The sequence below is a fragment of the Oncorhynchus mykiss genome, chromosome 6 (genome assembly GCF_013265735.2).
Source record: "Oncorhynchus mykiss isolate Arlee chromosome 6, USDA_OmykA_1.1, whole genome shotgun sequence".
Classification (NCBI taxonomy): domain Eukaryota; kingdom Metazoa; phylum Chordata; class Actinopteri; order Salmoniformes; family Salmonidae; genus Oncorhynchus; species Oncorhynchus mykiss.
This window is the reverse complement of record NC_048570.1, coordinates 36747492-36765470: the sequence shown is the minus strand read 5'-3', so window position 1 is coordinate 36765470 and position 17979 is coordinate 36747492. Positions and strand designations below refer to the sequence as shown.

Sequence of the window (17979 nt, the reverse complement as noted above, 5' to 3'; positions counted from 1 at the left end):
CCCTCCGATCAAGAGCGGTGCAGTTGTAGCTGTAGAACATTTGAGGACTTTTGAGGGTCCATGCCAAATCTTTTCAACCTCCGTAGGGGGAAGAGGTACTGTCGCGATAAAGATAAACGCCAGAAGAATCACATAATAGCCAAGTTGGCTCGGAACTCCTTCTAATCAACTGAAACAATTTGAAAATATTAGGCTACCGCGGCATAACTTTATATAAATATTTGGACATCCCCAAAATGTTCAAGACAACATTGGTCCTCAAATGGCTCTCAAACAAATGGCAATGAGGGAGTTTGATAAAGTGAACCGGGCTATGGTCTATGATGTGAATGGGCAAAAGTGGTGAGGGAGGATCACCCTTCTCAAATCGAACAATGATCTGCGCCGCTCGGTCATGTTGCCAACAAGGCAAACAAGGCAAAAAAAAGCTAGGAAAAATGGCGAAGAAAGTAAGGGTCCATCCCAGAAATGATGTACACATCTCTTTATCATAAAATATACACTACTGTTCAAAAGTTTGGGATCACTTGGAAATGTCCTTGTTTTTGAAAGTCTCAACATCAACAGTGAAGAGGCGACTCCCGGATGTTGGCCTTCTAGGCAGAGTTGCAAAGAAAAAGACACATCTCAAGACTGGCCAATAAAAAGAAAAGATTAAGATGGGCGAAAGAACACAGACAGTGGACAGAGATAACGCTTTTCATCAATTTGATGTTATTTTAATGGACAAAATTTTTTGCTTTTCTTTCAAAAACAAGGACATTTCTAAGTGACCTCAAACAGATAAAAGCCTTTTTTAAATCAAAAACAATCACTTTTGCATATGAAGCACAGAATCCTACTCATTACCCCACGTGCTTAATCTACATCACTTTTACATCACTTCGGACAAAACGGGGCACAGAGCTCATGCCTGGGAGGCAGTCCGGTTCCAAAATATACAATACAATCAACACTGGCCCGGTGCATTACTCGAATCCCCTCACTGGACAGTCTATATTACCAGGGGTGGTTTTATACCATTACATGTTCCCCACTAATTATGATCCTCTGCGAAGCACTGACCAAAACTATGGTTCCTACCTTGTTACAGTAATATAAAAGCAACTCTGCCCTATTGTATCACAGCAAACAGTGTAGCAATTTACTTATCAGTACACTTGTATTAATGCATAATATAAATGCCACAATTAATAGAAAACTTAATAGAAAACTCATAAACCTAGATATATGATTTTTTTCAATCACAGAAACAACTTCTACATAACTACATAACATAAATAATAAAGAATATTTAGCTTTCTTTGATATAGTCTTTGTTGCCCTCTACCGGTTTTGAAGGATATTTCCTCTAAAGGCACTGAAGGACGCCCAGCTGATGACGCATGACGCAAAATGAGGAAGTGAACTTTGTAGTAGGTGTTAGCAAATGTTGTTAGCGTATATGTTTTGTATTTATTTATTTATTTTTTACCGTGGAGGAGGCACCTCGTGTAATAATACAGGTAATAATATGGGTTTCGAGTACACTTTTATCAATGGCCTTTCAAGTATCTAACGTTACATGCAACAACAATGTTTGTGAAATATTTAGTCAATGTAGGTTAGACACCATCCTCTGTAGGAACTAAAGATAGCTTAACAAACTAACGTTAAACTGTTGTTGCACAATGCCTGTTACGTAGTTGGCTTATCTTGTTTTGCGTTACTGGGAGGGGTGTATGAGTAAATCCAAGACTGGGCGCTTAGCTAGGTAATTCATGTTTAGCTGTCAGCATTCTGTCAACTGAAAGTGAAACAACTTCTCCATGTTAGACTTAGAAAGTGGAACCAAAGATACTGAACCAAAGATGACTGAACCTTCACGTGCGAGCTCAAGTTTCACGACCTGGTATGAAAAGACTGCATGCTGTCATTGATTGATTGACTGACTTGTAGTTGTCTAGACAAGATCACTATAGTATCTTAATATGATTCTTGTTGTAGCTGTGCACAGACTAATAACTTGTGGCAGGCTTCAGTTGTTGATGTTTTCGGAGTGAGGTGAGGCAGGCGAGAAGTTTCCATGCCTTTCTTGGTCAATCCTCTTATAATGTTGTAAGGTCAGTCCCTGCTGATGTCTCAGCTAAGCTTCTTCTTCCTGACTAATAGGAGTTTACCTTGACGCCAGCATACCTAGCTGGCACAGAACGTTTTAGTAGTGTTTTACAACATTGTTTTTTTTTACCAGCTGAATGATCTCACATCCATAGCCTTCTATTTACAAATAGAATGCTCTGCTCAGATGTTGTTTTAAACTACATGCAGCTAATTCTATTCTAATCAACTGTCCTAACATCCAGAACTTGCAAGATTACTATTTACTACACTAAAACAACATTTTTGTAAAAGCGGTAGAATATTTGTAAGGTTATGTATTAGATTAGACTTCAACTCTTCAGTGAAAGGTATCAACAGTGCATTCGGAAAGTATTCAGACCCCTTCGCTTTTCCACATTTTGTTACGTTATAGCCTTATTCTAAAATTGATTAAATAAAATAATCTCATCAATCTACACACAGTACCCCATAATGACAAAGCAAAAACATATAAATGTCTGCAAATCTATTCAATTAAAAAAAAACAGAAATACCTTATTAAGTGTTAAGACCCTTTGCTATGAGAATCGTAATTGAGCTCAGGTGCATCCTATTTTAATTTGATCATCCTTGAGATGTTTCTACAACTTGATTGGAGTACACCTGTGTTAAATTCAATTGATTGGACATGATTTGGAAAGGCACACACCTGTCTGTATAAGGTCCCACAGTTGACAGTGCATGTCAGAGCAAAAACTAAGCCATGATGTTGAAGGAATTGTCTGTAGAGCTCAGAGACAAGATTGTGTCGAGGCACAGTTCAAGGGAAGGGTACCAAAACATTTCTGCAGCATTGAAGGTCCCCAAGAACACAGTGGCCTCCATCATTCTGAAATAGAAGAAGTTTGGAATCACCAAGACTCTTCCTAGAGCTTGCATGCTCGGCCAAACTGAGGAATCGGGGGAGAAGGGCCTTGGTCAGGGAGGTGACCAATAACCCAATGGTCACTCTGAGAGAGCTCCAGAGTTCCTCTGTGGAGATGGGAGAACCTTCCAGAAGGACAACTATCTCTGCAGCACTCAGCACCAATCAGGTCTTCATAGTAGAGTGGCCAGACGGAAGCCACTCCTTAGTATAAGGCACACAACAGCCCGCTTGGAGTTTGCCAAAAGGCACCTAAAGAACTCTCAGACCATGAGAAACAAGATTCTCTGGTCTGATGAAACCAAGATTGAACTCTGGCCTGAATGCCAAGTGGCAATTCTGGAGGAAACCTGGCACCTTCCCTACGGTGACACATGGTGGTGGCAGAATCATTCTGCGGGGATGTTTTTCAGCGGCATGGACTGAGAGACTAGTTAGGATCAAGGGAAATATGATCGGTGTAAAGTACAAAGAGATCCTTGATGAAATCCTGCTCAGGACCTCAGACTGGGTCGAAGGTCTCTGAATGTCCTTGAGTGGCCCAGCCAGAGCCCGGACTTCAACCCGATTGAACCTGAGCCCGGACTTGAACCTGAAAATAGATGTGCAGCGACACTCCCAATCCAACCTGACAGAGCTTGAGAGGATCTGCAGAGAAGAATCGGAGAAACTCCCCATACACAGGTGTGCCAAGCTTGTAGCATCATACCCAAGAAGACTCGAGGCTGTAATCGCTGCTAATGGTGCTTCAACAAAGTACTGAGTGAAGGGTCTGAATACTTTTTTTTGCAAAAAATCAAAAATGTTTTTGCTTTGTCATTATGGGGTCTGAATACTTTTTTTTGCAAAAAATCAAAAATGTTTTTGCTTTGTCATTATGGGGTATTGTGTGTAAATGGATAAGGGGGGAAAAAACGATTTAATGCATTTTAGAATAAGGCTATAACATAGCCAAATGTGGAAAAAGTCAAGGGGTCTGAATACTTTCCGAATGCACTGTAAGCTTGGTTATTATTTAATTCATCCATCCTCTATGTCCAACATTGTGCATGCCAATCCTTTAAAAACAAATGGTTTATTCTTCCTCTTCTTCCCAGGATGGCACAGTTGGGTGCCATTGCTTCAATAATCTGTGCGATTGGTGGCGCTGCTCTCTTCGCCTCTGTTCACAAGATTGAGGAGGGACACACTGGAGTTTACTACAGGTCAGATTTATGTTATGTCTTCATTTAAATTGATATATTATTATGTAGCACAGACGTGTCCCTTCAACATGCATGCAGAGTAAGGAATCATATCATCTCTATTTGTGGCAGATCTATCTGCAACATTTGTTATGTTGCTGCCTCCTAAATGTGTCCTTGACTTGTGTGTTCCACAGGGGAGGAGCTCTCCTGACCACCACCAGTAACCCTGGGTTCCACCTGATGATGCCTTTCATCACTAACTTCAAGTCTGTGCAGGTAAGAATGATGTCTTAGGCCCTGGGCATGACTGGTCTGGCTGGGGTTTAGGCTGAAATGTAGTTGAACAAAGAGAGGAACTGAAACCTGACTGGTCTCAGAGGTGTACTGGACTTCAATCAAACTGCAAAGTTATGGCAGTTTCTTTGTTTAAAAAAGTCACCCTGTGCCCACACACTTCTTATTCTGAAAAGTGACAGCAAATCTATGATGGGAGTCTATTCACTAGGAACCAAACGTGGAGGAACCTGCCTATATTTGTCTAATAGTAAATCTAGGTTACTGTTTCTGTTACAGAACATTTAGCTACGAGTGTGCTACTAATGAATACACCCCTGGTAGGTTTGCAGGTTTTCATACAGTGGTATTGTCACATACACCGGATAAGTGCAGTGAAATGTGTTGTTTTACAGGGTCAGCCATAGTAGTACGGCATCCCTGGTGTAGATTAGGGTTATGTGCCTAGCTCCGGTTTTTCACCTCGTCGACTCTGGTATTTAAACCAGCTATCTTTCGGTTACTGGCCCAACGCTCTAACCGCTCGGCTACCTGCCGCCCAAAGAACCTGTCAGAAGAGTTTTGGGACCATGAGGGAAAATAACTACTGTGTAAATACTACAATGTAGGTTTTATTGAATTGAGCCCTGCAGAAATTCTGGATTTGTCGAGTGTTTAACGCCTTCTCTTTCTGTTCTTTGTAGACCACTCTACAAACGGATGAAGTGAAGAATGTACCATGTGGCACAAGGTAGGGTTGTATGTCGTCAACGCCCGAAATAAACTTCCTGGATGGAAAGATTACCAGCTACTTTTATCTCCATTCTTGAGGATGTATTGCATGCATGTCTAGTTACATTCTGTTTTATTTGTTCAGTGGGGGAGTGATGATTTACTTTGACCGGATAGAAGTGGTGAACTACCTGGTGCCCTCAGCAGGTAAAGTCATAAGCCAATACATCAAACGTTGGAGCAATTTTGACAAGGTGCTCAAGTTTTATCTCTCAACACAAAACTAAAAACTGATCTGGCTTGTGACATAACATGCCTGATGTTCAAATCCTTCCTTAGTATATATGCTATATTGTTTCAAAACCAGTGTAACCCATGTATTGTAACAGTGTGTGTTGTCCGCTGCACCATCATTTCATGGGAGACTCATTTTCCAACCTGTGTTTGAGTAAAAATAAAACCACTGTTTAGTAAGTCCCTGGTTCTGTTAGTGAAAGGCGTCTGGACACATTTAAACACTGTGTTTACTCCATGTTCTCTCAAAGTGTGCTCCAAGTCTCTTTTGTTATGACAGATGTAAGGGGTGGGGGGGATGAGGGGCAGCCTGGTGTGGGATGGTTGTGTACTTAGCAGTGTTGTAGTAAGTGAGACCGGTCCTTTTTTTTCTTCTTCTCACCATTCTGAATTTCTAAAGAATCGATATGTTGTCGTAAAATATGAACACAGAAATACTGAACACTTTGAACTCTTATGCTGGCAATTTGACACAATTACAATCCCCATCCAGTCTTGATCTTGACTCTATTTGTTCCGGTCTTGAATCAGTCTCGCTTCAGGTGGTCTAGAACACAACACTAGTACTCGGCAACCATTTTGAACTCAGCTTACTGTAACCCTGCGATAGACTAGCTTCCGGTCCAAGGGGTATTACATCAAGCTGCCCGATGCTAAGAAACAGGAGGCTTCTGCCTTATGGACCGTTCAGGCTCGGACCAAGCTCCGTATTTACTGTAGCCACTACTACTTACTTACTTTATACTGCTTTCACATAGGATTTACGGTACTATATCAAAAAGCAAATGTAATATTGATTAACTTTCAGATATAAAGAAAGGGCGGGGGAAAAATTGGCGGTATGGTAAAGTTGGCAGAAAAACGTTTTGGTGTGAAAGGGATATTACTGTAGCCTACAGGAGGGGAGAACGGGTTGTAATAATGTTCGGAGCGGCGCAAATGGAATGGCATCAAACACCTGGAAACTATGTGTTTGATGTATTTGATACCATTCCACCAATTCCGCTCCAGTCATTGCCACGAACCCGTTCTCCCCTATTAAGGTGCCACCAACCTCCTGTGCTGTAGCCATTCTTCTTTGTCCTTTCTCTGCAGTGTATGGTATAGTGAGGAACTTCACAGCAACTCTTTCTCCTCTCTTCTACAGTGTATGGTATAGTGAGGAACTTCACAGCAACTCTTTCTCCTCTCTTCTACAGTGTATGGTATAGTGAGGAACTTCACAGCAACTCTTTCTCCTCTCTTCTACAGTGTATGGTATAGTGAGGAACTTCACAGCAACTCTTTCTCCTCTCTTCTACAGTGTATGGTATAGTGAGGAACTTCACAGCAACTCTTTCTCCTCTCTTCTACAGTGTATGGTATAGTGAGGAACTTCACAGCAACTCTTTCTCCTCTCTTCTACAGTGTATGGTATAGTGAGGAACTTCACAGCAACTCTTTCTCCTCTCTTCTACAGTGTATGGTATAGTGAGCAACTTCACAGCAACTCTTTCTCCTCTCTTCTACAGTGTATGGTATAGTGAGGAACTTCACAGCAACTCTTTCTCCTCTCTTCTACAGTGTATGGTATAGTGAGGAACTTCACAGCAACTCTTTCTCCTCTCTTCTACAGTGTATGGTATAGTGAGCAACTTCACAGCAACTCTTTCTCCTCTCTTCTACAGTGTATGGTATAGTGAGGAACTTCACAGCAACTCTTTCTCCTCTCTTCTACAGTGTATGGCATAGTGAGGAACTTCACAAAAACTCTTTCTCCTCTCCTACAGTGTATGGTATAGTGAGCAACTTCACAGCAACTCGTTCGCCTCTCTTCTACAGTGTATGGCATAGTGAGGAACTTCACAAAAACTCTTTCTCCTCTCCTACAGTGTATGGTATAGTGAGCAACTTCACAGCAACTCGTTCGCCTCTCTTCTACAGTGTATGGCATAGTGAGGAACTTCACAAAAACTCTTTCTCCTCTCCTACAGTGTATGGTATAGTGAGCAACTTCACAGCAACTCTTTCGCCTCTCTTCTACAGTGTATGATATAGTGAGGAACTTCACAGCGGATTACGACAAGGCCCTGATCTTCAACAAGGTTCACCATGAGCTCAACCAGTTCTGCAGCGTCCACTCTCTACAGGAGGTCTACATCGGCTTGTTCGGTAACTAATCAATATTCAAAGGGTTTTAAAGGCCTAGTGTTGTCTCTGGGTGGTCCCAAATGGCATCCAATTCCCTACATAGTGCACTACAACTGCAAAAGTACTATACTGTATAGTGACTAGGGTAGTGTGTGGGATGCAGCCTCTGTCTCCATTGTGTGTGTGTGTGTGTGTGTGTGCGTGTGCGTGCGTTGGTTTCCCTCCTCAGACCAGATAGATGAAAACCTGAAGCTGACCTTACAGGAGGATCTGACCTGCATGGCTCCTGGACTCATCATACAGGTACTTGGAAGGAGGAAGAGACAACAAACCAATCTTAGAGAATCCTTGCATACCAGTATAAATGTTTATTAAAGGTTTATAGGCAAGGAATTCCGATGATTGATTTGATTTACTTGATACTCCACTTATCCTTGTGTGACTGGGAGAGGAAGAGCGATGGGAGGTTGGAATTGTAGAGAATCCTTGCATATAAATATGATGTTGATGGTGAATACTCATTTAACAATATCATGAGCAGTTTGAACATTGAAACTGCCCATGTTATGTGAGTACTGTTTCATAACTGTTTATTTATATACAAGGATTACCTCGTATTGATTTCTGATTCGGGTTGATAATCCACTTATCCTTGTGTGATCCAGGTAGAGCCACACACACACACAGGGGGTTGAATGGCAGACAGGAAACAGGGTTAAATTGAAAGTAATGTGTAAGGTTAAAGTAGAATACTGTTCTTCAACTTTATGAGGCTCTATGTTGTGATAATGAATGCCAGGCGATGAGTGGGCTGCTAAGCTGTCCTGGATGGACTTCAGTTACTAGCTAAAACTTAATGAAAGACAATAGACAGAACAGATCCCATGTTGCAATATCTGGACTGGAAAACGATGACAGATTCTGTCAGACTCAAAAATGAGAGAGCGAGCTGGAGAAAGGGAGAGGAATAATCATTTCCTCCCCCACCCCACCCCCGCTCATTCCTTTACAGTTTTAAGGCCCCTCTAGGTTTAAACACTTAGCTTTTTGTCCTCATTAATCCTCTAGAAGAAACTACAATAACAGCTGTAGGTTCTGCCAGGAACGCATAACACTACAGTACAGTTCACTTCAGAAAGTGTTTGGGGAGGAGTAAGATTGCGTTGGTTCTTTTGTGCTCAAAAGGCACCCTATTTCCATGACCAGAGCCCTATGGGGCTGGATCAGAGGTAGTGCACTACAAAGGGAATAGTGTGTCATTTGGCATTTAGCCTAGATGATTCCCTGGTGATGGAATGCCTCTTATTGCCATGTAATGACTTGCAGTTCCACAGTAAAACAAATGTTCAATATGATCTCCGTCACCCTTCTTTTTCACGGTTGTGGTTTGGTAATCTTGACCATAGGCGGTCCGAGTCACAAAGCCCAACATTCCTGAGAGCATTCGGAGGAACTACGAGATGATGTGAGTAGAACAGTTGGCTGTGTAACACTGAAACATTCTAGAACACTGCAATGCTCCATATTCCCAAAACCCCCAACCCCCTTCCGTCCTGTATTCATTCTCCTCAAACCCGGTTGTAATCCCAAATGGCACCCTATTCCCTCTATAGTGCATGATCTTTGACAAGTGCACTACATAGGGAATAGTATGCTATTTGGGACACTCACCACTACCATCTGGAGGGCTTTAGTAACTGACTGATGATGGTATTTTTTCCATGTTAACATGCTGGCTGTTGTTGTTTTAGGATGTTCTTGTGAGGGATGGGACACATTCTGTGGGACTTTTAGCACGCACCTTTAATGTGTGTGTGTGTGTGTGTGTGTGTGTTTGTTTAGGGAGGCTGAGAAGACAAAGCTTCTGATTTCTGCTCAGACTCAGAAGGTGGTGGAGAAGGAGGCAGAGACAGAGCGGAAGAGGGCTGTGATCGGTCAGTCATGTGATTGGTCAGACACTAACACACTATGACCTTTACATTTTCACAGAAAAAATATTAAACTGACATTTTATAATAATACATGACATTTATAAACAAATGACTAAGTCTGTTTTCTTGAATGAATTTTTAAGAGGAATTCTGCCCGTTTTCTCATTAAATCCCAGAATGTAAGGCTCATTTCCTGTCTCCTCCCTGTGCTGCTCTACAGAGGCAGAGAAGTTAGCTCAAGTGGCTGAAATCAAATTTAGCCAGAAAGTCATGGAGAAAGAAACAGAGAAAAGGATCTCTGAAATTGAAGGTGTGTATGTATGTTTGGCAAAACAATAAGACTGTATACTTAAGCAATAAGGCCAGAAGGGGTATGGTATATGGCCAATATACCACGGCTAAGGGCTGTTCTTTGCAACACGGAGTGCCTGGATACAGAGCTGTGGTATATTGGCAATATACCGCAAACCCCAGGGGTGCCTTATTGCTATTATAAACTGGTTACCAATGTAATTAGAGCAGTAAAAATACATGCTTTTGTCATACCCATGGTATACGGTCTGATATATCACGGCTTTCAGCCAATCAGCATTCATTGCTCCAACCACCCAGTTTATAATTGTCATTAGGCCACTGGTCAGTGAAATGGCATGCTGGCATAACGGGGCTTTTATGATGCTCTACATTTTTGTCCTTTTCCCTGTGGGTCATGATGGTAGAAAGAGTAGTCTCCTGAGGATTGACTATGGGAGCTATACATTTAGACATACCCCGTCACTGCTCCCTCCTGTCTTCAGACCACGATGGTGTCGTAGCCTATTCCCTTATCATAACCTTTGTTTTTGTTTCTCCGGCTAGGCCTACGTTAGACATTTTCGGCATGTGCTAGGCTATCCATGGAAAGTAAACTTGTCGTATTCTCACGTGGGGAGAGGGAACATAAGCTCTGGCGTAGACAAATTGGAATGTTTTAGCACAACACAAAATAAGGGACAGTTCCCGGTTCGACACACTCAATGCGTGGCTGGTAGCCTTGTGTCTGCCTCGCCACTCACAGAATGGAATTCGTATCACAACAAGCTCCTGGGTTTTTAAAAGTATTATCTTGATTTTAAAATGTTTCCGACCCACAATGTAATTCTGAACCGCGAACCAACCCACCGGTTGAAATAATGTTTTCATTCTACCCGCCAGCTGATAATATTTTAGATGGCGTCAACACAATTTGACGTCTTACCCCTGGGTTGCAGACGGAGCATTCTTGGCTAAGATGAAGGCCAGGGCCGATGCAGAGTTCTACACAGCAGAGAGAGCGGCCGAGGCCAATAAGGTGAGAGGACCATACTGAGAGGAACCGCCGGTCCTCCTTGGCCCTAACCCTTCCACGTTTGCAGATCTGAAGGATCTGCATAATCAGGGTGGTGAAAGATCTCTCATCTCTCTCTCTCCATGTTGCTTCCTCCATGCAGATCTACAAATATCCAAGGGTTAGAGCCAAGGCGAGGTGGTAGGGAGTGAATTCAGACTGGCTGGAAGAGTGAGAGAGAACACACTCCCTCCTCAGGCTACAATCTAACAGTATCACAGGACATCCAGGCATTCATCATTGGCTTCTGCCTTCTCTCCCTCTCTCTCTCCTCTCTCCCTCCATTTCTATCTCCACCCTCACCTTCCTTTCTCTCCCCCCTCTCTCTCTCCACTCCCAGTTGAAGCTGACGCCAGAGTATCTGCAGCTTATGAAGTTTCAGGCCATAGCAGCTAACAGTAAGATCTACTTTGGGAGTAAGATCCCCCAGATGTTTGTTGACTCTGGCCCCTCCTCCACTAAGGCCTCTGATGCCATGGACGTCCTAACTGAACAGATCCTGGACCTAGACTGATGGAAAGGAGAAGAGAAGAGACCCATCCCAGGGCTGGAGCTGTGGAGCTGGGCCCATGTCAGCCACAAGGTGGGGTGAAAGATGAGCCTTGGGTTATGTGTCCCAAATGACACCCTGTTCCCTATATAGTGCACTACTATTTTTGAAGTATCTGGCCAGTGAAAATCTTAGTTTTAAAAGTTAATATTCTGTTAACTCATACCAAAATGTTTTTGACTTGTCTTATTAATATTTGTGGCCAAAGAACTTTATACATTTAAAAATAAACACTTCAAAACCCCACCTCAAACAGTCCGTTTAAAAAAAATAACAAAAATGCTTACTATTTCCTCATAAAACATGATGTCATGTTGGCTTATTGGCTGAGCTGACCAATGAGCGGTCTACTAGCATGAATAATTTTTAATGACCAGTATACGGCCACACCATTCTGTTGGGTTATTCCCACACCATTCAAACACAGGAAAGCTGCTTTCTAACCTACTTAATTGCCATTTTTTGGGAAGGAAAACTTTCACTCGTGTTATTAATTATAGGTCATATTTCATAGAAGTCTGGTCCACAGATACTTTAAAGAGGCAATCAGCAGTTGCTACATTCATTTTTGGAGTTATACATTAAATATATGTACCTTATTGAAGAATATAACTTATAAATGCCACATGAGCTTAGGTCAGCTGACGTACCCCATCAGAACCCCAAATATACGCTTGTTTTACTCCAGTGTTTGTTAACAAAGTAAATGTAAACAAACACTATATAGCCTCAACATGACCCATAGCTCTGTTTATTCATTTTAGTGGTTACATTCCTCCAGCCCCATCCCTCATCTTTTTACCAAACATTTTTTTTTAATTCTACCGCTGATTGCCTTTTTAAAGTGCAACTGAAGGCAAACAACTTCTCTGATAGAAAATGGCATATGTGGCATCTATATTAGTCAAACATTTATTCTAGTGTCAAAATGTACTACAAAGTGTAAAAAGGATCATTTTGTTCATAAAGTCAGTCTTGTCCAAAACTGAGTTTAGTAAGTGAGTTCTTCATGACTTACTTGAGGGTTGGGTTTTGATTTCAACAATGCTCACTTGCCCACTAACACAGGGTTACACAGCTGCGGTAATTGCCTCTATCCAATCCTACTGCAGAACACCCAGACAGTGAGACATACCTGCCCATTAGCAGGTAACCCGGGACCGGTTTAAAAAATGAATGGAAGTATGGAGGTGGTTTTGTGCCTACAAAAAAAGGGGTTAAATATGTGTCCAAAAAAACTAAATATTTCCTGAAATTTCTTAAATCTCCTAGATATAGGACAGACACTTCAAAACCTTATTCCTTATGATTTCCCGTCTTTTTTTGTCCATTTTATGAATGTGTTATTCATGGCATTTCTAAAGCCCAAATTAAATATTTAATCACATTTTTGTATATATTTTTTTGATATCTACAGGGGTCTAAAATTCGAAATCAAATAGCTAACTGATCCATGGTTTGACCAATTCCAGGTCAGCTTAGTAGAACCCCTACCCATAAGTGCACTACTACCCATAAAGCTCTGGTCAAAAATAGTACACTATATAGGGAATAGGGTGCCTTTTGGGATGCTACCCTGGACCGGAGGTTTTACTAGCCCTACAACAGACCGTAGGCGAAACAATGATATATTGAATGTAACAGTGTGGTTTGGGACATTTTAAACATGAATTGAACTGTTGCAAGTGTATGATGTATGTTTTGTAACTTCATTTAATTGGTAGCGCTTTCATGTCTTTTCTATGTGTTGCATAGCTCATACAGTAAGTGTATGAGAGATGTGTGCAGATACAGTGGGGCAAAAAAGTATTTAGTCAGCCACCAATTGTGCAAGTTCTCCCACTTAAAAAGATGAGAGAGGCCTGTAATTTTCATTATAGGTACACTTCAACTATGACAGACAAAATGAGAAGAAAAAAATCCAGAAAATCACATTGTAGGATTTTTAATGAATTTATTTGCAAATTATGGTGGAATAAGTATTTGTTCACCTACAAACAAGCAAGATTTCTGGCTCTCACAGACCTGTAACTTCTTCTTTAAGAGGCTCCTCTGTCCTCCACTCGTTACCTGTATTAATGGCACCTGTTTGAACTTGTTATCAGTATAAATGACACCTGTCCACAACCTCAAACAGTCACACTCCAAACTCCACTATGGCCAAGACCAAAGAGCTGTCAAAGGACACCAGAAACAAAATTGTAGACCTTCACCAGGCTGGGAAGACTGAATCTGCAATAGGTAAGCAGCTTGATTGAAGAAATCAACTGTGTGAGCAATTATTAGGAAATGGAAGACACACAAAACCACTGATAATCTCTCTCGATCTGGGGCTCCACGCAAGATCTCACCCCGTGGGGCCAAAATTATCACAAGAACGGTGAGCAAAAATCCCAGAACCACACGGGGGGACCTAGTAAATTACCTGCAGAGAGCTGGGATCAAAGTAACAAAGCCTACCATCAGTAACACACTACGCCGCCAGGGACTCAAATCCTGCAGTGCCAGACGTGTCCCCCTGCTTAAGCCAGTACATGTCCAGGCCTGTCTGAAGTTTGCTAGAGAGCATTTGGATGATCCAGAAGAAGATTGGAAGAATGTCATATGGTCAGATGAAACCAAAATATAACTTTTTGGTAAAAACTCAACTCGTCAGTGTTTGGAGGACAAAGAATGCTGAGTTGCATCCAAAGAACACCATACTTACTGTGAAGCATGGGGGTGGAAACATCATGCTTTGGGGCTGTTTTTCTGCAAAGCGACCAGGGTGACTGATCCGTGTAAAGGAAAGAATGAATGGGGCCATGTATCGTGAGATTTTGAGTAAAAACCTTCCACCAGCAAGGGCATTGAAGATGAAACGTGGCTGGGTCTTTCAGCATGACAATGATCCCAAACACACCCCCCGGGCAACGAAGGAGTGGCTTCGTAAGAAGCATTTCAAGGTCCTGGAGTGGCCTAGCCAGTCTCCAGATCTCAACCCCATAGAAAATCTTTGGTGGGAGTTGAAAGTCCATGTTGCCCAGCAACAGCCCCAAAACATCACTGCTCTAGAGGAGATCTGCATGGAGGAATGGGCCAAAATACCAGCAACAGTGTATGAAAACCTTGTGAAGACTTACAGAAAACGTTTGACCTCTGTCATTGCCAACAAAGGGTATATAACAAAGTATTGAGAGAAACTTTTGTTATTGACCAAATACTTATTTTCCACCATAATTTGCAAATTCATTAAAAATCCTACAATGTGATTTTCTGGATTTTTTTTTTTTCATTTTGTCTGTCATAGTTGAAGTGTACCTATGATGAAAATTACAGGCCTCTCATCTTTTTAAGTGAGAGAACTTGCACAATTGGTGGCTGACTAAATACTTTTTTGCCCCACTGTATATAGTTGTGTATGATTAACTACATTATTAATGATTCATTTACTTAATCATACACCATACATTGTTTGGAATACCTTGTTTCTTCATACAGATCCCTCTCCCATATGAATTGGCTGAGTGTCTTCACCTTATCTCACCAGGATCGTCTCACAATAGCAGAAGTAACAGATCTTAACTAGCCCACTGAATGAACATTACTTTACCTCCGTTTCAGAGAGTGAGCATTGATGTTCAATTGTTTTTTGACTCAAGAAAAGTCAAAGTTGACTTGTTTTCTCTCAATTATCTGTAATTATGCTGGGCAAAAGGCCATTATATTCATGTCTGCTCTTGAGAGAGTGTCCTAGACACAACAGAGTATCTGTTAGAATTGAGATGTTGAGAAACCAGCTTCTCCTTGAGTGGGAACATTGTCCCATTTTGGAACAGAGAGAGCAATGGCTTCTCTGCCAGTAGTAGTCATAGTATGAGGGATACAGATGAACAACTCTGATAACGACAACTTGACAAACCACACTACACTCAAAGCATGTTCTACTAGTGGTGTTTGACGGTTGGTCTCATGCTTTGCCACTCGTTTTAAACCATCCCATTTTATTTTCTGGTATTGACTACAAATGTTGTAGGAATGGCATTGAACTACACAGATGGATACCTTTTCTGAAACTGAGGCAGACTTTGGGCTGAAACTCTCCTGGTTTTGCTTGGGAAGGGAAGGGGGGTGACATTAGAAAAGGGTTCGGGACTCACTATAAAAGTATTATAAATTATCTTCAGCATCAAATCTTCCTGGGAATTTGGGATTTGTGACATTATCTAATTGTACATTATACAAAAAGTTCTACATGCAATACAAGCCTCACACTCATTGATGAACCATCTTAACCCTCTGCTATTGCCTATCCCCATGATTTGGTGAAGGGGTGATACCAACCAAATCCAATTTTATTGGTAACATACACATATTTAGCAGATGTTATTGCGGGTGTAGTGAAATGCTTGTGTTCTTAGCTCCAACAGTGCAGTAGTATCTTAACAATTCACAACAATACACACATCTAAAAGTAAAATAATGGAATTAATAAATAAATAAATATTAGGATGACCAATGTCGGAGTGACATTGACTAAATAGAATACAGGAGAATAGAATACAGTATATACATATGAAATTAGTAAAGCAGTATGTAAACATTATTAAAGTGACCAGTGACTCCATGTCTATGTACATAGGGCAGCAGCCTCGTAAGGTGCAGGGTTGAGTAACTGGGCGGAAGCCGGCCAGAGAGCACTATTTAACAGTCTGATGCCCTGTCCAACCACTCAGTTCAGTATTCGAGAAAAAAATTAAAAATAGCAACTTTTGTCGTTATCTGCTAGGCATTTCATACAGGCTCTACATGGAAACATTTTTTTTTCCTGACATTGGATACTAAGAGCATTACAGGTGCGTGTTTTAACAGTACATTTTATCATCTGCGTCTCGTCTGCGGTTCATGACAGATCATGTCCATATATATTAATTCTGTCATTGTGACGCATGTTCGCTGAATATTGGACCAGGCCTCTTGTTATTTTCCAAATAAAATCTCTCTGTCATCTTACATGGAATGGTGGAAATAAAAAACCAATAGTGTTTTTTTTCTTATTAAAGTGATTTCTTTACATAAAAGCAAACAAAAGCTGACTTGTCTTAGTCATTCATATTGGAAGGATGAGTCAATGGTATAAACATGTAATGGGGTTTTCATGAAAGATGCAACTGTAACTTTTTGACTATTTCACACACTGGTGCCCTCAGTGTAGTGTTGGACTGAGTTCATTTGGGGTGAATCATTTGTATGTTTTTCACCAACGCTTTGACTAAAGCAATGACTTGTTTGAGAGGCACTTGGGTTGTATCCATTAAACTGTTCTCTCAATGTAACACTGGTTTGTTCTGGCTGTGTAAACTGTTTGTTAGACTCTCAGGTTGACTTGACTGATTATGACTTGAAGGAGACTCTTTTGCACTCGCTCACTGATGTTAAATTGTGAATCAGAAATCCATCATTTTGTGATTTACACGATTAAACGTTTTTCTTTGATGACGAGGTACTTTGTCTTGAAATGTAGTCTGTTTTTATTGCCTTTTTCTTACATAGCCCTTTCACATCTGTCAAACAAAGAGACTGAATCTTGATTTTGCAATTTAGTAGGGGTAGACCGTTACATACCACACAGTCTATTAAAAAAATATATCTGCTTATGTTATTTAAACTATGATAGATTCACATCTTGACTGACATTCAGACTATTGCACACCATGTGGACTGGATTTCAGACGTCATGGAGAAGAGAAGTTTCAGGTGCAGGTGAAATGTTTAATAAAACAACAAAACCAGTAACGAGACAATTCCTTAAGGCTACACACCGGTAAACAAGAACAATACCACCTGGTGAGAAAACAAGGGAGTTACATATAAAGGGGAGGAAATGATGAAGGGAATGAAGTCCAGGAGAAGAAGTCAGTAACATTTTATAAAAAAGTATAGTATTTCATAATGTAGCACTGTGATTTTTAAAAATATTTTTTTAAACTAGGCAAGTCAGTAAAAACACATTCTTATTTACAATGACGGCCTAGGAACAGTGGGTTCACTGCCTTGTTCAGAGGCAGAACGACAGATTTTTACCTTGTCAGCTCGGGGGTTTGAACTTGCAACCTTCCGGTTACTTAGTCTACACTATGCTTGGCGGGGAAAATAGGGTTGGAGTGTTCTTGTGCTTTGCTCTTGTCCTGACCGCTGCCCTGATCTATAATGGAATTACTGTGTTTTCGTCCTTCCAAGGAAAGCACCAAATTATATTTGAATAGGTCATCATTATATTGTGTGCTTGGTTACTGGCCCAAGGCGCTAACCACTAGTCTACCTGCCGCCTCAAGATGACTTGATAACCTGGCGTACACTGTCAAGTGCTGAAAGTTCAATCACCTGTTATCTCCTGTGAGAAACCCCCTAGATTCCCAAACAGGTATGCCGGATGTGCAATCAGAAGTCTGCGACTGCGTAGGCAGGCCCCAAGGTGCCAATATCCCTGCTTCAGATTCAGGCTTGTAGAGGTCATTTCAAGCATGAGACAT

At 41.2% G+C, this 17979-nt stretch overlaps 1 protein-coding gene across 13 annotated transcripts; it reads left to right on the top strand.

The window, feature by feature from the left end:
• The first annotated feature begins 1373 nt into the window (after window positions 1-1373).
• On the top strand, window positions 1374-16952 carry LOC110525872 (erlin-2). 13 transcript variants are annotated; one of them, XM_021606344.2, is made up of 14 exons: window positions 1374-1505; window positions 1816-1891; window positions 4102-4209; window positions 4386-4467; window positions 5169-5215; window positions 5342-5403; window positions 7516-7641; window positions 7850-7923; window positions 9027-9085; window positions 9463-9554; window positions 9772-9861; window positions 10802-10881; window positions 11258-11500; window positions 14948-16952. In XM_021606344.2, the coding sequence occupies exons 1-13, from the start codon at window positions 1430-1432 to the stop codon at window positions 11429-11431; spliced, it is 1146 nt and encodes a 381-aa protein (XP_021462019.1). In that variant the 5' UTR covers window positions 1374-1429; the 3' UTR covers window positions 11432-11500; window positions 14948-16952. The 13 variants fall into 13 exon arrangements, with proteins under 13 accessions (XP_021462019.1, XP_036835932.1, XP_036835935.1 ...); XM_036980037.1 differs by having other exon boundaries at window positions 7784-7923; XM_036980040.1 differs by lacking the exon at window positions 1816-1891 and having other exon boundaries at window positions 7784-7923.
• Window positions 16953-17979: the final 1027 nt, after the last annotated feature.